Raw genomic sequence first — 20,925 nt, 5'->3', positions numbered from 1 at the left:
GGGCACCCCCTCTGTCCGCGCTCATGTTACTGCCTTCATCGAGCTCAGTATCGTCATCAGAGCCTTCCAAACGCTGGGCATCCTCCTGGAGCATGTACCCAACACTGTGGTCAAACAGTTCGAGGGAATCCTCATGAGGACATGGTGGAGCTAGGGAAGGAGTCACTGATGACATTGAGCTGAGGGAAGAAGCCGCTGCTTTGCCAGACAAAGCACCCTGGGCATGGGTGAGAGAGGATGAGGAGGATGAGGACGGCTTGGTCATCCACTCGACCAAGTCTTCCGCATGTTGCGGCTCAACGCGGCCAGCTGCCGAAAAAAAGGCCAAGCGTGTCCCATGGCCACGTGCTGATGAGGATGCACCGTCTCCACGACCAGCACTAGACACAGAGCCTGCTTGCCCTCTCTTATTGGCTTGTGACTGTCTGCCTCTCCTTCTTGGCCTTCCAGACATACTAATGGCCTGTAGCTGCACTAAGCTGGGATAGAACACCTGTAATTTTCTTCAAGTAGCTTTATATACTGTAACCAGACAAGCCTGCCTGTCAGTAGGAAGATAACAGGAACGGATCTAGCTGAACACTGTGAGCAGGACGCACTGTACTAAATGTAAATAGTCTAGCTGCCTGACCGTGGTACTAATAGGATCAAATAGAACACCTGTAATTTTCTTCAGGTAGCTTTATATACTGTAACCAGACAAGCCTGCCTGTCAGTAGGAAGATAACAGGAACGGATCTAGCTGTACACTGTGAGCAGGACGCACTGTACTAAATGTAAATAGTCTAGCTGCCTGACCGTGGTACTAATAGGATCAAATAGAACACCTGTAATTTTCTTCAGGTAGCTTTATATACTGTAACCAGACAAGCCTGCCTGTCAGTAGGAAGATAACAGGAACGGATCTAGCTGAACACTGTGAGCAGGACGCACTGTACTAAATGTAAATAGTCTAGCTGCCTGACCGTGGTACTAATAGGATCAAATAGAACACCTGTAATTTTCTTCAGGTAGCTTTATATACTGTAACCAGACAAGCCTGCCTGTCAGTAGGAAGATAACAGGAACGGATCTAGCTGAACACTGTGAGCAGGACGCACTGTACTAAATGTAAATAGTCTAGCTGCCTGACCGTGGTACTAATAGGATCAAATAGAACACCTGTAATTTTCTTCAGGTAGCTTTATATACTGTAACCAGACAAGCCTGCCTGTCAGTAGGAAGATAACAGGAACGGATCTAGCTGTACACTGTGAGCAGGACGCACTGTACTAAATGTAAATAGTCTAGCTGCCTGACCGTGGTACTAATAGGATCAAATAGAACACCTGTAATTTTCTTCAGGTAGCTTTATATACTGTAACCAGACAAGCCTGCCTGTCAGTAGGAAGATAACAGGAACGGATCTAGCTGAACACTGTGAGCAGGACGCACTGTACTAAATGTAAATAGTCTAGCTGCCTGACCGTGGTACTAATAGGATCAAATAGAACACCTGTAATTTTCTTCAGGTAGCTTTATATACTGTAACCAGACAAGCCTGCCTGTCAGTAGGAATTTAACAGGAACGGATCTAGCTGAACACTGTGAGCAGGACGCACTGCACTAAATGTAAATAGTCTAGAAGATAACAGGAACGGATCTAGCTGAACACTGTGAGCAGGACGCACTGCACTAAATGTAAATAGTCTAGAAGATAACAGGAACGGATCTAGCTGAACACTGTGAGCAGGACGCACTGCACTAAATGTAAATAGTCTAGAAGATAACAGGAACGGATCTAGCTGAACACTGTGAGCAGGACGCACTGCACTAAATGTAAATAGTCTAGAAGATAACAGGAACGGATCTAGCTGAACACTGTGAGCAGGACGCACTGCACTAAATGTAAATAGCAGGAACGGATCTAGCTGAACACTGTGAGCAGGACGCACTGCACTAAATGTAAATAGCAGGAACGGATCTAGCTGAACACTGTGAGCAGGACGCACTGCACTAAATGTAAATAGCAGGAACGGATCTAGCTGAACACTGTGAGCAGGACGCACTGCACTAAATGTAAATTGCAGGAACGGATCTAGCTGAACACTGTGAGCAGGACGCACTGCACTAAATGTAAATAGTCTAGAAGATAACAGGAACGGATCTAGCTGAACACTGTGAGCAGGACGCACTGCACTAAATGTAAATAGCAGGAACGGATCTAGCTGAACACTGTGAGCAGGACGCACTGCATTAAATGTAAATAGTCTAGATAGAAGATAACAGGAACGGATCTAGCTAAACTGAATACAGTGTATATATATATATGCAACACCTGGGATGCATATATATACACAATACACTGTAAGTGCAGCTAACTGACTGACTGTTCTGCCTAATCTATCTAACTCAAATCAAATGACACTGTCTCTCTCTCTCTCTATCTCTCAGCACACCGGAACACACACTACACAGGGCCGCCGTGCAGGCGGCCTTATATAGTGTGGGGTGTGTACTAAATCCCCTGAGCCATAATTGGCCAAAGCCACCCTGGCTTTGGCCAATTACAGCTCTCTCTACTGACGGCGCTGTGATTGGCCAAGCATGCGGGTCATAGTGCATGCTTGGCCAATCATCAGCCAGCAATGCACTGCGATGCCGCAGTGAATTATGGGCCGTGACGCGCCACACGAATTTAGCGCGAACGGCCCATAACGTTCGCAATTCGGCGAACGATCGAACAGCCGATGTTCGAGTCGAACATGGGTTCGACTCGAACACGAAGCTCATCCCTAGTCCCTTCTATTACTTTGTGGATGATGTAATTATTTTAATGAAAAAAAAAACCCTAGTACCCTTTTCTTAACCACTTGCTTACTGGACACTTAAACCCCCCTCCTATCCAGACCAATTTTCAGCTTTCAGTGCTCTCACATTTTGAATGACAATTACTCAGTCATGCAACACTGTACCCAAATGATTTTTTTGTCCTTTTTTTTCATACAAATAGAGCTTTATTTTGGTGGTATTTGATCACCTCTGGGTTTTTTATTTTTTGCGCTTTAAATGAAAAAAGACCGAAAATTTTGAAAAAAAACGAATTTTTCTTAATTTCTGTGATAAAATTTTGCAAATTAGTAATTTTTCTTCATAAATTTTGGCCACAATTTATACTGCTACATATCTTTGGTAAAAATAACCAAAAATTTGTGGAAATTATTTGGTCTGTGTGAAAGTTTTAGAGTCTACAAGCTATGGTGCAAATCATAAAAAAATTATCACATCTGATGTACTGGTGGCCTATCTCATTTCCTGACCCTAACAAGCCAGGAAAGTACAAATGCCCCCCAAATAACCCCTTTTTGGAAAGTAGACATTTCAATGTATTTAGTTAGAGGCATGGTGAGTTATTTGAAGTTGTATTTTTTTCCCACAATTCTTTGCAAAATTGAGATTTTTTTTTTTCCCCACAAAATTGTCATTGTAATAGCTTATTTCTCTCACATGGCATGTGTATACCACAAATGACACCCCAAAATACATTCTGCTACTCCTCCTGAGTATTACGATACCACATGTGTGGGACTTTTTCACTGCCTGGCCACATACAGAGGCCCAAAATGCAGGGAGCACCATCAGGTGTTCTAGGAGCATAAATTACACATCACATTTCTCAACCACCTATTACACCTTTGAAGGCCCTGGAGCACTGGGACAATGGAAACACCCACAAAATGACCCCATTTTGGAAAGCTTACACCCCAATGTATAATCTATGAGGCATAATTAGTCTTTTGAATGGTTCATTTTTTTCCAGAAGTTTTTGGAAAATGTGGAAAAAAAATGAAAACGTATTTTTTTTACACAAAGTTGTCCGTTTATAAGATATTTCCAACACATAGCATTTGGATAGCAAAAATGACACCCCAAAATACATTACCACATGTGTGAGACTTCTACACAGCCTGGCCACATACAGAGATCCAACATGCAATGAACACCGTCAGGTGTTCCAGGGACACATAGCATGCACATACCAAGAATTACACCCCAAAATACATTATGCTGAGCAAAGCGTAAACAAAAGATTACCTGTGGTTGTAGTAGCGCAGTTGTACACAGGAGGATAGCACTGGTCCAGGCGGCAGGCAGGGACTTGGTCAGCAGCGGCGAACACAATTGTCCAGGCAGCAGGCAGGGTTACTGTCCATATAAAGTCCAGGGTCAGTGCAGGCAGAGATATTGTCCGCAGTGCCAAAAATATTGGTCCTGGTAGTAGGCAGGTCCATGTGGTGTGGTCAGTGCGACAGGCAGAGGCATGACGGCAGTAAGTCTTACAGGCAGAAGTAGGGCCTCATTCAGGACAGAATGGGGACAGGGGTAGAGGCTTCTCCCACCCAAATCTCTTTGAAGCCTCCGAGTCTCCAGACCCTAATCTAGGATTGAGAAAACAAAAAAAATCGTTTTCTTCATCCAGAAAAAGAATTCTGGAGCCCCTCACATATGTGAGACCCCTGTGTTGAATCCCACTAGTCCAGTAGCAGGGTACAAGATCAGTCCAAGAAGCAGGCAAATATCATGGTCACACAGTCCAAGGTCAGTTTCAGATCAGGCAGATGTATGTACAGAATCGTTAGGCAGAAGCATGGTCGAATAACAGTCCAGGGTCAGTTCCAGATCAGGCAGAGATATGTACAGAATCGTTAGGCAGAAGCGTGGTCAAATAACAAGCCAGGGTCAGTTACAGAGGAGGCAGTGGCATAAGGGTAAATTGCAGGAACGGAGGCTTACGTTTACCATACTTAACTAATAATTTAGTGAAGTATGGTAACGGCGAAAACATTCACCTACGCAGAGGCCTGGTTCAGAAGGACATTGTGCACAATAAAAAGATGTGTCTCTTCTGAATCCTGCTCTGGTACACACCTTACATTTTTTTTGCCGTCGTTGGCCTGTTGGTTTTGGAGGGATTTTATCGGGAAAGTGGCGTTCGGAGAGTCGACTTAGAACATCTGATCGGATATTTTCTGGTGGGCCGTTTGGGAATATAAGGGCAGTGAAAACTTCCTCCTGGTAGCCAAGGAAGCGTTTGGGGTTTTGGGTGGAGTTATGATAAATTATATATGAATTGTAGATGGCCAAATGAAAAAAATAAATTGCGACTTTCTTATACCAATGGTATGTCCGTCTTGTGGCAAGGTACGGTTCCAGCATCTGGTCATTCAAGTCGACTCCCCCCAAAAACAAATTATAATCATAGATGCATTTAGGTTTCTGTATGGGGCCATTTCTTCTGGGGATTTCCATGAAGGTATCATCGTGGATTGAAGACAACATGTACACATCTCTTTTGTCCCTCCACTTCACTGCCAAAATCTCCTTGTTTCGTAGACTTGCCGTTTCTCCTTTTCTCAATTTCTTATTGACCAGACTTTGAGGAAAGCCCTTCCGGTTCTTTTTTACGGTACCACATGCAGGCGTCTTCTTCTGATGAAGGTTGTGGAACAGGGGCAGAGATGTGTAGAAGTTGTCTACATACAAGTGGTAGGGGGTATGTGAGGTCCCAAACAATTTTCCCGCTTGATCCCAAATAGTCTGGGCAATTAGGGAGTTGCAGCTGGGTGTCCTTCCCTTCGTACACTTTGAAGGCATACATGTAACCTGTGACTCGGTCACATAATTTGTATACCTTCACCCCATAGCGGTCCCTTTTACTGGGAATATATTGTTTTATTTTAAGCCTGCCACTAAACTTAACAAGGGACTCATCCACACATATGTTTTGGTCCGGGGTAAACAGCTGGGGGAATACTGCAGAAAAATAATTTAAAAGTGGCCGAATTTTGAAAAGCCTGTCATAGTTTGGGTCATTTCGGGGAGGGCACTGGGTATTATCATTGAAATGAAGAAACCTCATTATCATGAGGTATCTGTTTCTGGGCATTACCTTGGAGAATACTGGCATGTGGTGGATGGGGTGGGTTGACCAATAGGACATCAAAGTGTTTTTTTTTGTGAGTCCCATATTAAATGTGAGCCCTAAAAAAACCTTCAACTCCTCCACTCATAGGGACGGGCATAGTAGGACGTTGGATTATTCAAAATAAATTGCTGTGCATAAAGGTTGCACTGGGCCACAATATTTGACAGCATGTCCTCGGTAAAAATTGAATTAAAATAATTTATTGGGGAAAAATTCACTGTGTCCACCTGGACTCCTGGCTGGGCAGTGAAAGGGGAATGTTGGCTTCTCCTGAATTAGGAGGGGTTCTGCAGGGCATAGGGAAGGCTAGCATGGGTCCTTGGCCTTTCTTGCCGAGGCACTGCAGTGCTGGTGGATGGCACTGCGGTGCTGGTGGATGGGACTGCCGTGCTGGTGGATGGCACCGCGGTGCTGGTAGATGCCACTGCCTCCTCACCAGAACGCCTTCGTTTGGCGGGCCGAATATCTTCCTCCTCCGAGTCACTCAGTGTTCCACTACTGAGGACTGGCTCATAATTTGTGTCCGACTCAGAATCGGAGTCAAAAGGGAATCTGAAAAAGAATGCTCCCCGTTGCTCTCATTGGCCTAGGACAGTATTTGGTACGCCTCCTCGGCGGAAAAGCTTCTTTTGGACATGGTTGCTAAGCCTGCACTGATGGGCACTGATGGGCACTGATGAGGCGGCACTGAGGTGGCACAGATGGGCACTGAGGTGGCACAGAGGGGCACTGATGAGGTGGAACAGATGTGCACTGATGAGGTGGAACAGATGTGCACTGATGAGGTGGAACAGATGTGCAGATGTGCACTGATGGGGCACTGAACTGATGGGCACTGATGAGGCGGCACAGGTGGGCACTGTTGAGGCGGCACAGGTGGGCACTGTTGAGGCGGCACAGGTGGGCACTGATGAGGTGGCACAGGTGGGCACTGATGAGGTGGAACAGATGTGCACTGAGATGGCACAGATGTGCACTGATGAGGTGGCACAGCTGGGCACTGATGGGACGGCACAGATGGGGCAGCACAGATGGAGCGGCACAGATGGGGCGGCACAGATGGAGTGGCACAGATGGGCACTGATGAGGTGGCACAGATGGGCACTGATGAGGTGGCACAGATGGGCACTGATTGCACAGATGTGCACTGAGGCAGCACAGATGGGCACTGATGAGGTGGCACAGGTGGGCACTGATGAGGTGGCACAGGTGGGCACTGATTGTGCAGATGTGCAGATGGACACTGATCACCGCTGGGCAGACAGGTGGGCACCGATTGGCACAGGTGGGCACCGATTGGCACAGGTGGGCACTGTATTGATGGGACACTGTACTGATGGGGCACTGAACTGATGGGCACTGTACTGATGGGCACTGTGGGCACTGTAGGCACTGTAAAAACGTTATTGCAAACTCACAGATCGCTGACAGTTTCTCTCCTCACACGCTGTCTCTGTGTGAGGAGAGAGAGCCGGCAATGAGCGATGATCTCAAATGTTTACATTTGTTACAAATGTTTACATATAAGGGGATTTCTGCCAGTAATAGGGTATGTCACACTCCTCCAGCCTGTGTCTTAGAATAAGAGGGAGGTGAAGCCTCCATCAATCTACATATAATATCCCACCCTTATTGTGTTTAGCGCGTTAGTGGGAGATAGAGAACAGCAGGATCAAACAGATTTTTTTGTAGAATACAGGAAAGGAATCTCATAGTGACTGAGTGAGTATGAACAGCATGTAAAATAATGTTAATTTAGTCAAGGAAATTAAAGTGTAAGTCCACCCTAACACTAAAATCCAAGCATCTATAGCCATCCATCGTCTAACACTAACCTATCTAACCCTATCTAACCCTGTAAAGAAGAAATCAGTATACATACCTTTTTTGAAGCCATTCCGATCCTGTCTCCAGAGGCAGAATCTCTGCAGAGGACACAGCCAACAATGGCAGAAAAGCTGCCACTGACAGCTCAGTGTGGGATCGTGTCGGATCGGCTACAAAAAAGGTATGTATACTGATTTCTTCTTTACAGGGCTAGATGGGTTAGTGTTAGATTGAGGCTGTCTGTAGATGCAGAAATATTAGTGTTAGGATGGACTTCTACTTTAACACTGTGAATATGACTTTTTTTTTGTTGTTTATTTTTTACAGTTTATTTATTACAGCTCAAATAATTAAAAAATGTCTATTAAAGCCAGAAAAAAAGCTATGGAAAAGTTCTGTAAAAATCTGGTGTTCTGCACCTCTTAGCTGTATTCACATTATATGTATTCATATGTCTCTCTTCAGTTGATCATTTTGTCCAAACACTATGTAATTACAGATTTTAATATATCTGTAGAGAAAAAAAATTAAAACTATTTTTAATTGTGAATCCCAATACCCTTTATTTCAGCAAAGACTAGCTTGATGTAAACAAATGTATTAATCAGTGTATGGGTCCATGCACACTGGGCTTAAAAATCGCTGCTGCTACAGGAGTTTTGTGTTTTTCCTGTAGAAGCAGCTCAATATTATCCTATGTGTCGTGGAAATTCCACTATACGCTGCGCATAATCCATGTCACTTTCAACCACTTTTCTTTTGCAAAGCAGAACCTACCTAACACATCGCAGAGAGAAAGCGAACCCCTTTGCCTCAGGACAACAAAGTATTTCAAACGGTTTGATGTCCTAGACTGGGATCTGCTCTCCCCCCTCCTGATCCGATGCGTAGAAGGTTCTGTTTGCTCCATAATATCCTGGCTAATATCATGGGAGCCTGTTGCATCAGCCTGCCGGCATCGAAATCCTCCACCTGATCTCAGGAACAGTTCCTGTGTGGCAGGCTGATGCAACAGGCTCCCATGATCTCTATAATTTGAGGTCCAACTGATCTGGTAAGAGGCAGTAATATCACAAGTTTTTGAGCTGCAAGAACATCTGCAAGAACATCTCTCCTGATTACTGAGTTTCTCCATACTCACATTGTCATTTTTATGGACTTTGCTTATATATTTTTGATCACTTAGATACACTTACCTTATATTGATTTTGTATATATATCAGAGTACTTTTGCTTTAGGTCCTTGTAACAGGTTGATGGCGCACACCACTATTCACATGGGCGTTTTTTGGTAGCATTTTTTGGTAGCATTTTTTTACTTTATTCCATCACTTTTGCACATAATATATATATATATATATATATATATATATATATATATATATATATATATCTTTTTTTTTTTTTTTGCTACATCAGTGTTTACATTAATAATAATTAACAATAATATATATATATCTTTATAAGAGTTTGTATGGTTGTGTTTAATCATCCTCACTGATTAATTAATGGTTGCGCGCTTGTTTTTCGGAGGTATATGTTTTTGAGCTTTTTTGTATTTAGGCTTACACAAGCAGCTGCACTTTTTTCACTTAGTTAGCGCAGACATTTCCTTTATAGCTACATTCCTTCAAACAGGAGGAGTTATATAAATCTCAACCAATGAACAATGACTAGGGGAGTATTATGGGCATGTCTGTGCAAGGGCAGTGTGCATGATTTCCCGCCCCCTGTCTCTGTAAGCCATCATCTTCAGCTAGACAAAGAAAGCTGCATTGCTGGCCTTGGAATCATGGACGCTGTCCCCGGCCAAAGCACCCAAGACTCCCGTTTTTATCGTTGGTGTGAATCCTTATTCTGCATTGTTCAGAGAACAACGCATACCCGGATTATACTACCATTCCTGTGGATGGGAGATTATCTGCAGGGGCACGCCATGGTCCCCCCATGTGCTGATCAGACACACAGAAAGACAAAAGCGCGCATCCCTCCATAACCAATAATGTCTTTGCAGAGTGAACACCCCCCCAGACGATCGTTCTGTGTATCGCACAGGGACCCTTAGCAGTCGGACACATTCCCACTCTGCAAACACTTCTCTGCATCCTCAGGAAGCTTTCCACTACCAAAACGGGTCTCAACTGACATCAGTCTGCCCTAGTCCGCTCTTCAGAGCGGGCTGCAGCAGAACTAACACTGGGAGACAATGTGAAAATACATATTAAATACATCTTAATAAAATTTCCACAACATATGTGTCCATGCATATGATGATGTTTAGAGGCATATTTTAAACTCAGTGCTTAGGGGCAGAAAAAAACCCCTTCTGGTTAGCGTTTTTGAAAGTTTTCTGACTGAAGAAAATGCTAAGCACTCCTAAACGCCTGTACAAAGATGCTCCATGTGTATGTTTTTTTCTGACAAAAGAACTGGTGTTTTTTTAAGCCCAGTGTGCATGGACCATTAATGTTTACAAACCTTAGATTTATGTATAGTTTGTACTTTATATGTACATGGTGTGTGAACATATTCGCTCAATATGGAAGTTCAGTTTTTTGGTTTGATATTTTTTTTCTGAACAGGTGTTAAACTGTCTCTGTTATTTTAACTACTGAGGAGTGATTGCAGTGAAATACAGAAGCCCTTCTAGTGGTCAATCTACAAATCTCAGTTTTATACAATAACAGAAATATGGAACAGCAAACATGTAAATGTGAATGCCACATAAATGTTACTTGAGGGTAACTTCTGCATTAGTAACAGGAAAACTATTGTCAGGTATAAGAACTAGATGTGCCTGCAGCTTCTCCAAGCCCCCCCCCCCCCCCCCCCCCCCACTAGGCCCCACTAGGCCCCACTAGGCCCCACTTCCAGGCTGTTATGACAAGCAAAGCTCTGACACTTCCTGGTAGCCTTTAGGCTTTCCGCCTCCTTTCCATTCCTCGTCACATTTCTGTGGGCCCATCATTATGATGAGCTAGTTTACTAGCCAAAAAAATGTGCAGGAGGAAGGCCATATTTTAGGTGCCAAGCATGATCAAATCCAGGTAATTTTTCTACAACTGTGTAATTTTTCTTTTTTTTCTTTTTTTTATTAGATCATATTTAAAGTTAAGGTCACAGCAAAAAAGTGCCTTCCAAATGAAATTCTCTTAATTCGTGCGCTGGGATTTACAGACAAAGTGGAAGTTCTTATCTCAACTGAATGTGACTGTATATGCGAAGATGAAGTAGAGAAGGAGGCCTGCAACTCTAATGGGAGGATTGAATGTGGGATCTGCAGGTAAATGTATGTTACATAATGGGGCTAATTTCTAAAAACTAAAGGAAAGTAGCAAAGACATTTTAAGAAGCTTTCTATAGAGACAGCAGGATATGCAGTTGTCTGTGCTTACCTACCTTATGAGTATCAGCAGCATTAGTTAGCAACAGCCATGCTGTGTCTTTGAGCAACTGTTGGTAAACTATTAGCCCCCCATTGTAAGGCTACATAAACAAGATTTCAATCCTAATTTATTTCACAGTGCCTACTGTTGTGTTACCTAATCTGCTAAAAAAAAAAAAATCAGGCTTACCACTTGGCTGCATTCTGGGGTTACCAGTTTAAAAGTCTAAAGCTGCTACAGTGCTGGGATATGTTATATCTGCCCAAATAATACCCTCTGGCAAAGACTACATATCCTACTGCTGCAAAATTTAAAGCTGGCCCTCACTGGAATAAATAATTTTCTTCCCCTTGAGCCCTAACCACAGCGGTAATAAACAACCCCCCCTCCCCTTTTTTGTACACATTCGGGCCTGCCTGCCATCCTTTATTCTCACCTAGGTGACGATTGCGTGTTCCCTGTCACATATCTCAGTAGGCTTTGACTTCCATTCATGGAAGGAGGCAGAGGGTGAACCTGGCAGTGCATCATCAGGGGAAGATGACTTGAACCTGAAAAAGACAGCTGCCTCTCAATGACATTGTGCAAAAAGATGGTGGGGCAGGACCTGAGGCTGGGTGGTGGGAGATGAGAAAGGATCACAGAAGGACAATGCTGAATCCGCTAGGTGGGTTTGTGTTTTGAGGATAACACAATATTAGGTAAGTGTGGAGTGAAAAAAATAATAATGGGAGGGTTGGGGGTGAAGCACTTTTTAAGTATTACACAGTTTTCTTTAGGTGAAAATAAATTTTGACTTAAAACAGGGGTAAAGTGGTTGTAAACCCTTACATATACCCAGTGAAGTGACTGGCCTCAGGTGATACACAAATATGAAACAAATCCTCCTACATAAGTTGCACCAGGCTATCTGCAGTCTTCTCTACTCTACATCTGTTCAAAGTCCAGTTTTTTAAAGCTTGCCTGGAAGTTCCGAAAAAAGGGTGCAGAGAGCTGAAATTACACTCTGCAAAGCTTAGTGAGGAGAGCCCTGAGAGCTTATTGGAGGGAAGGGACCCACCCCCTCACAGCACACAGGAACAGAGCTGAGGGTGTCAATCAGCTGGAGATCCCTCCCCTGTCATCATTTTTTTCTTGGTGTCATCATAGCATACTGATAGCAGAGGAACGAAGCAGCAGACAGAAATGACACTGAGTGCTCTTAATTGGGGCAAGTACACACTATAGAGGGATATGCTTTGTTCATGATTCATTTCTGTGGTTTACAACCACTTTAAGTTCATCTTTAACACTTAGAAATTTTTCAAGTTGCTGGGGCACACTAAATAATTTGAAGTCTAGTTCTTAAACCATGAATCTCTTCATTTAAAGTATATCTGTACTTTGCAAAGTAACAGGCTTAGTTCATAGGAAGCGCCACCAGCAGTCTGTACTTATCTTGCACTACCTTGCTGCCTAATTTCCCACTGGAGAACCCTGCAATTTCTGTGCAAGTTTTTCCAAAGCTTGAAACTTGTAAAGGACTCAAAAAAATTCCTTCCTGCCGTACGTGACAGTGCTCTGTTGTGACAATTGGCATCTCAGATTATGAAAACTGCAGATGTTCTCCCATAATCAGAGGTACCAGGTATTCTCTTGGTTTTGCCTATGGATTGAGGAAAGGAAGACACAAGGGGATGATCAAAAAACACAGCATATGGTGCCTTGTATAAAGTGAACAATTTACTTTTCCTAGAATGAACACAATACATCATAAGTGATTTAGAGTGAGACCAGATTTTTTTGGCAGAAGTAATATTCTCATTTTCCTTTTACCAAGATTTAAAACACCAATATTTGGTTCACCTTTTTTTTTCAAATGCAAAAATGTTTCTACAAGGGACAGTAATTTATTGATAATTGACTGAAAAAATGAAAAAGAAATGGTAAGGGCCCATGCACACTAGGCGGCACAAAAAATACCAGAATTGCAGCATAAAAACATACCTATGGAGTGTATTATGCATGCGTTTGAGCACGTTTAAAAGAGTTTGCGTTTTAAACATTTTTCCCCAAAACACTGGACAACAATTAAACATAAAAAATGCTAAAGCATTTTTTTCTGTTTTAAAAGCTCCTCTCAATAATCCACTTGTTATGAGTTTTTTTTTTTTCTTCAACTTGTAAATGTCTAAATGTGCATGGACACATGGGCTAACATAGCGTTGCTTCTACAGACTGAACTACTCCTGGGTTTTTAAACTAGCCTTCTAGAAACAGGAAGTGCTAACACATAATTATATATAACATTGATATTAGCAGCTAACATTAGAGGGCAACAGATCCCTACAAAACCTTCAACATTTTTTTGGTAAAGTGGACATAAACCCTTACATATACCCAGTGAAGTAACTAGCCTCAGGTGATACACAGAGATAAAACAATTCCTCCTTTATAAGTTGTACCTGTTTATCTGCAGTCAGCACTTTCCATAGCCATTCAAAGTACAGAATGTATACAGCTCGTCTGACCTTTCAGAAAGTAGGGGGCAGCGATCTGAAGTTACACTCTGCAGAGCTCAGTGAGAGCTGACTGGAGGGAAGACACACACCTGCCTTCACACAGGACCAGAGCTGAGGCTGTCATTCACAGGTTGTGTGTTGGAGCTCCTTTCCCTGTTACCTTTTTAACTCTTGGTCTCAGAAAAACTTGTCAGGGTTTACTTCCTCTTTAAATGGTTAAACTTACCACATCTACATGCCGGAGTTCTTTCCTTTGATAAAAGGACAAAAAGATACTTTGTTTCTACTTATTCGCATGTTGTAATAAAACTTGGCAGGCTGCCTGGATTTTTTTTTTCCAGCTGTGAGAACTCTCTGCACTTGTTAGAAAGATCGTGACGTGCTGTTTTGAAGATCAGGAAGGGAAAAAGATTACGATTTCGATCCTTAACCACTTCAGCCCCGGAAGAATTTACCCTCTTCTGACCAGAGCTTTTTTTGCGATTCGGCACTGCATCGCTTTAACTGACAATTGCGCGGTCGTGCGACGTGGCTCCCAAACAAAATTGACGTCCTTTTTTTCCCACAAATAGAGCTTTCTTTTGGTGGTATTTGATCACCTCTGCGGTTTTTATTTTTTGCGCTATAAATAAAAAAATAGTGACAATTTTGAAAAAAACGCATTATTTTTTACTTTTTGCTATAATAAATATGCCCAAAAAATAATTAAAAAAACATTTTTTTTTCCTCAGTTTAAGCCGATATGTATTCTTCTACATATTTTTGGTAGAAAAAAATCGCAATAAGCGTTTATTAATTGGTTTGCGCAAAAGTTATAGCAATTACAAAATAGGGCATAATTTTATGGCATTTTTATTAATATTTTTTTTTACTAGTAATGGCGCCGATCAGCGATTTTTATTGTGACTGCGACATTATGGAGGACACATCAGACATTTTTGACACATATTTGGGACCATTGTCATTTATACAGCAATCAGTGCTATAAAAATGCACTGATTCCTGTGTAAATGACACTGGCAGTGAAGGGGTTAACCACTAGGGGGCGGGGAGGGGTTAAGTCAGTACTAGGGAGTGTTTTGTAACTGTAGGGGGGATGGGTTAGCTGTGACATGTCACTGATCTCTGCTCCGATGACAGGGAGCAGAGATCAGTGATATTGTCACTAGGCAGAACGGGGAGATGCTGTTTACATCAGCATCTCCCCGTTCGTCCTCTCCGTGAGGCGATCGCGGGTATCCCCGTGGCGATCGAGTCCGCGGGACCCGCGACCCGACTCACGGAGCTCCCGGCCAGCGGGAAATTCAATGGGACTTACCTGTACACCCATTTGCCCAGCCGTGCCATTCTGCCGACGTACATCGGCGTGCGCCGGTCGGGAAGTGGTTAACGATTAATCGTGCAGCTCTAGTAGGAAGTTCACACCAGCAGAGAAAAACTACGCTATAATTGAACGAGAGTGTCTGGCCATTAAGTGGGCTCTGGAATCACTCAGATATTACCTCTTGGGGAGGAAGTTTAGGCTGATTTCTGACCATGGCAAAGAGATTAATGCCAGGATTACTCGGTGGTTCCTGGCACTCCAAGAATTTAAATTTGTAGTGGAGCATAGGCCCGGGAGACTGCATCAAAATGCAGATGCCCTCTCCCGAGTCCATTGTTTTAGCTCCACTGTTGCCTCCACCTCCTTGGCGTTGGGGCACGGGGGGGGGGGGGATATGTACAGGATGCCGTGGCTGGGTCCTGGAAGGATGCTTTATTTCCCCTCTGTTTGGAAGAATTGGGTTTAAAACAAGACAGGAAGTTGTAGGTGGGTGTGGAGGAGTGTAGAGTAGACCGTGGATGGTGGTTTTGTGTACAGCGATAAAAGTGAGTGGCAGTGTCCTGCCTGGAAGCCTCCTGGCAGGGGAAGTTACCTGCTACAAAAACCAAGGACTGTTTAACTGCGATAGTAGTTCTTGACTCTGCAAGTTGGTGAGACTGAAATCTCTTGTTTTTTTGTTTTTGCTGCTGTGAAGCTATTTAAGTTTAATAAACTTCCTTTTGACTGAAAAGCCTGTGTCCTGTGATCTAGCTGGTTCCCCGAAGTTTACAGTTCATATTTCATGTCTGAGGTTTACAACCACTTTAACACACTAACCAAATTTCCCTGTGCACTGTTTGTTAGCATTCTTACCCCAGCATTTGCAGTTTACAACTTTCAGTGGTGCTGATTTCCTAAACTTCCGGTTTTCACAGGCTAGAGTTAACACTGCAGTCTTGAGCCAGCCTGTTAGCTTGAAGGATGGAGCAACAGGGGAGTGCCTTGCCATTCTAGACTATGGGGCTGTGTGTTTCTATTGCTGCACCTAGAGTAGGGAGACACAACACTAGTTCCTGCATGCAAAGGTGGCTCCACAATAGAAAGAAGCCATCCTGAAACAGCAAACCTGGGGCAGCATTTATGGCACCAGTGTAAACAAGGATTGAAAGATGAATAAGCTGCATACTCAGTAAAAGAGTAAAACACAACAAAAAAACAAAAACATTAAAGGTTATTTGCAGCATACATTTTTAAGCAGTTACAGCAGCTGTTCCTATGGTTGACCACATGGCTTGCTACACTGGTCTACTGTCTTTGATCTCCTCCCGGGAATCACTGCAGACGAATAGATGTTCACTAGTGCTCATGGAACTACTTATGATTACATGAGTGAGAATAATGTGAACTGGAGTGCACCGATCCATTGTCCTGATGAACTATTTGAGATATCCTGGAAGATGATCCCTTGATATTGTTTGGGCAGAACATATCCAAAGCGTGATTTGACATATTTCTGGTAAGTGCATTCCCTGGGGGAGTGGAATCACGTGGTGCGGTGAAGGTGGATTCTCCATACACCTGACGATTTTCCATGAACTGTCGCCCCAAACACTTTGACCGGATTTGTCTCACTAGCTGTTTTGCACTTTTGTCATCTAACGGTGCACAACAAATTATTTGGAAGCGCTGCTTTGCCTTAAAGACTTTTCAAGAATTAACTTTATGGCCTTATGGATTATAATGTATTGTATTAATATAGTGGACACTATTTCCACCATTTTACATTAAGAGTAACTAACCCTCATTTAGATTGAAGCGCCGGGTAAGTGACCCTGTTTACTTTACTTTGCTTGCTAAGGATTAATGTGGCGCTGTTCTAATTTAAAGTAACTAAAACGGTGTGTTAGACCCTCTGCAGAGTGTAACACTGTATGCTGATGGTAGTCTTCAATCAATGTATGATGAATGTGTACCAATTTAAGAAAGTAACTGATGCAAAGATGTGTTACACCCTCTACAGAGTGCAACACTAAAAATAGGAGAGCTTAATTAATGGATCTCCAAGGACAAAACAATAACCTTATTTAAACAATATTGTACTAGTGTAGTATATATCCTCTGCAAGATACGTTTGTGCATAAACGTATGTATAAAAAACGCTGAAAAAAATAATCTGAGGTTCCACTGTACTACAAATTAGAACAGCGCCACACCCACATCACTCCCAATTTAATTTAACAGTACTCCACTTAGGTGGAAATACTTTGTGTGGGGGCAGCAGTTCGTTCCTTCTCAAAGTTCTACTTGCTCTGTACTTAACCTTGCGCGGATCTATACATAATCTTTCCATTGCTAAGGATTAAGCATTAGTCAGATTTTAATTGTAAACTTTAGGTGGTATTTTAATGAGGGTCATCCTAGGGATTAAGTCAAGGTGGGGGGGGTCAGAAGATATGAGACTTTTTTTCTCAAGTCTATTAACATCAAAAACTGCTTTGAAAACGACCAGAATTGTGATTCTCGGTTTCAAAACCTAAAGTACCGTGATACCTAGCATACATAGTTTATTGTCTGAACTAACACAAACAATTTTTTTTTTTTTTTAAACAAAGTTTTTTATTGAGCTTATTGACATGTTACATCTCATACCCCAACCATTAGGTTGGTATACATTACATTAAAGACATCATATTATCTCTACTCATAAAGAACATCAACATTTACTATTTAGTAGTTCTTCCTGGTTCTGGTAGAGACCCATTTAATTCCTTCAACCTGAGTGTTTGCTCTCTTTTTTTTTCTCTTTAAAAAATTACAAAAAAAAAAAAAAAATGTCGGAACCGTCGACACTAACACAAACAATTTTAATTTCCAGATGTGACCCAGGTCACGTTGGGAAGAACTGTGAGTGTGTAACTGGAGGTAAAACAAATCAGGAATTGGAACAGAGCTGTAGAAAGGACAACGGCTCAGCTGTGTGCTCTGGAGCTGGAGAGTGCATATGTGGTCAATGTACCTGCAATCCAAATGACGACCCTGCAAAAAAAATCTATGGACAATATTGTCAGTGCGACAACTTTAACTGTGAAATGTTCAATAATCAAGTGTGCGGTGGACAAGGTAGGTGCTGTCTAATGACCATTTTTCTTATTGTCGGTGTGTCATGACCAGCAGTGTTACTCTACTGCCCCCTAGAGAGGTGACAAGAAACTGCTGTATTTTACACATAACTTCTGAACTGATGCTCTACAATGCAATATGTAATTTATTTTAACGTACTCCTGCTCAGTGAGAGATTATCATACATAGTGGTTTTAGCGCATGCATTATTCAATTTTTTTAGTGTATAGTGTGCTAAAAGTCACAAATGATTAACATGGAAAACCCCTCTTCCATTTTACCTAAATGTTTTTTACTTATACATAAAAGCATATGAAATAGAAAGTTTAAAATATATTTATTTTGTTTATTGAATAATGGTGTAATGCAATCCAAGTGGTGTATCTATAGCCATCGCAGTCCCTAAAGCTGCTATTGTGCCAAGAGGACCCATTTGGGAGGCTGTGGAGGCAAACATTTAGAAAATCTGTGTGCAAAAAAAGATAACTTAGATCCACTAATGTATCATTAAAGCGGAACTCCAATGTATCTGAGCACCACAAACCAAAAATGCTGTTTAGTTCATTTTTAATATTCAAAGCAAATTCACTCATCCATCCATGTCTCCATGCTTTATTTTGCTGAGGAATCACTTTGAAAAGTAGATTCAGGTAGCATTTACTTCATGGAAAACATTGTCCCTTAGCTCAGGCATGCAGGCAGGAGGGTGTGCTTAGCTGAGAAAACCCCTCCTCCCATCCTGAAGACTCCTGGGATGTATGACCTAATTTGCCTAGGCATGGAAACCAGGAAGTAACTTAACCACTTCCAGACCACCCGCCGTTGATATACGTCGGTCCTTTGACGTTAGGTACCGTTGTTATGGCAGCAGATAGCTGCTATAACCCCAGTATTTTCTTCAACAGCGGGCGGTCCGCTTTGGGATAAAATTGGTCTCCACGGCGAATTCACAGCAAGATCACTTTTATCGGTCGTCTCCGCTGCTTACTGGATCCGTTGCCTTCCCCTGCTAAGTCGAGTGAGGGAATGATGGCCCCCACTCGACTCTATACCATTGGTCAAACGTCACTTCCGCCCAATGGCCTTAAAGGGACAATTTTTTTTATTGAAAAAAAATATATACTTTTTTTTTCATTTTTATTGCTTTTAAGTGTAAATGTGAGATCTGAGGTCTTTTTGACCCCAGATCTCACATTTAAGAGGTCCTGTCATGCTTTTTTTCTATTGCAAGGGATGTTTACATTCCTTGTTATAGGAATAAAAGTGATCCATTTTTTTTTTAAAAGGACAGTGTAAAAATAAAAAATAAGAAGTAAAATAAATAGGAAAAAAAACTCACGCCCACATATGAAAACGGTGTTCAAACCACACATGTGAGGAATTACGATGATCGTTAGAGCGAAAGTAATAATTCTAGCCAGGACCTACTCTGTAACTCAAAACTGGTAACCTGTAGACATTTTTAAACGTCGCTTATGGAGATTTTTAAGTGCCAAAATTTTTCGCCATTCCACGAGCGGGCGCAATTTCGAGGCGTGACATGTTGGGTATCCATTTACTCGGCGTAACATCATCTTTCACAATATAGAAAAAAATTGGGCTAACTTTACTGTGTTCTTATTTTGTAATTCAAAAAAGTGTAGTTTTTAAAAAAAAATGCGTTTGTAGGACCGCTGCGCAAATACGGTGTGACATAAAGTATTGCAATGACCGCCATTTTATTCTCTAGGGTGTCTGAAAAAATATATATATAATGTTTGGGAGATCTAAGTAATTTTCTAGCAAACAAAAATGATTTTAACTTGTAAACAGAACAGGTGTCAAAAATAGGCCTGGTCCTTAAGTGGTTAATACATGTAAAACAAAGTTTAAAACAAGTAAATATGATTGACTTTCCTATCTATTTACTAATGCTATTTTGTATTAGGATTATTAGAACAAAAATGTTAAGCGGTATTAAACCAAAATCAAAAATGTATTATATTGAAGCTTACCAAACATTATAAATGGTGGCTGCATTCGTTTTTATTTTTTAGTTTTTTTCCCTCTGTTTTCACCTGGTGATCTAGCCAATAACACACCTCCTGTATTATACAGACTGACACCACTCTGGATGAAGGAACACAGAGGGCAGATTTGGACAGCAGCATTGTTAGTCTGGGGGGGGGGGGGGTGTTAGTTGTACTAGCAGATTTAAATACAGAAACAAATTGAAGCTGAACTCCAGCTAACAGTTTGTAATTAGTTATAGCAAACAGTTTATTCCTTTTGGGACAAAGGTTTTACATACATGAAAATAAAAAAAAAAAACCTGATCATTTTAAGCACCCCTGTCAATGTTAAATGGTCGGTCCCATCCCTGTAACTGCAAGGGAGCTTCTCTTGTTGAAAAACACCAGACTTACCGGTTGGATCACCAGATAAAAATAGAAGAAAGAAAGCCTAAAAAGGAAACTCATGCAGCCATTACATCTAAGAATTGGTAAGCTGCAATTTAATAAATGTTTGCTTTTGACTGTGAAGACCTCATCAACTCTGATGACCTTCCATGGGTGTCTTGCCACTCCATATCCCTCCTTACCTCTCCTTTTATTGCCCTCCTTGACTCTCAGCTTTCTGAGCCTTTGGCTGGTTCCAGTGCAGAATTAGCTGGCTTTGAATACATCCTTGAATAAGCTGATAATTATGTATTTGTTTGTTATGTTGGCATGTTGTTCCTTTATTCTATGCTTACTTTTGTGCCTTATAGTTTACGCTTATGTTTACGCAAACTTTTGATAAATAAATGTAAACATTAATGTTTACTTTTGGGTTTAGAGGGGT

The 20,925-nt window shown here is 41.9% G+C and overlaps 1 protein-coding gene across 4 annotated transcripts in view; it reads left to right on the top strand.

Moving 5' to 3' along the window:
* The window catches only part of ITGB2 (integrin subunit beta 2), a 205,851-nt gene that overhangs the window by 134,654 nt on the left and 50,272 nt on the right, over positions 1 to 20,925 (top strand). For all 4 annotated transcript variants that reach the window (XM_073633476.1, XM_073633477.1, XM_073633474.1 and 1 more), the window contains 2 exons: positions 10,891 to 11,075; positions 17,858 to 18,102. In XM_073633476.1, the coding sequence (XP_073489577.1) occupies positions 10,891 to 11,075; positions 17,858 to 18,102 (430 nt within the window). The remainder of the gene's footprint in view (positions 1 to 10,890; positions 11,076 to 17,857; positions 18,103 to 20,925) is intronic.

Source organism: Aquarana catesbeiana, linkage group LG06 (genome assembly GCF_042186555.1).
Source record: "Aquarana catesbeiana isolate 2022-GZ linkage group LG06, ASM4218655v1, whole genome shotgun sequence".
NCBI lineage: Eukaryota > Metazoa > Chordata > Amphibia > Anura > Ranidae > Aquarana > Aquarana catesbeiana.
Note: the sequence above shows the minus strand (reverse complement) of the source record. Positions and strands in the feature narration are given on the sequence as shown.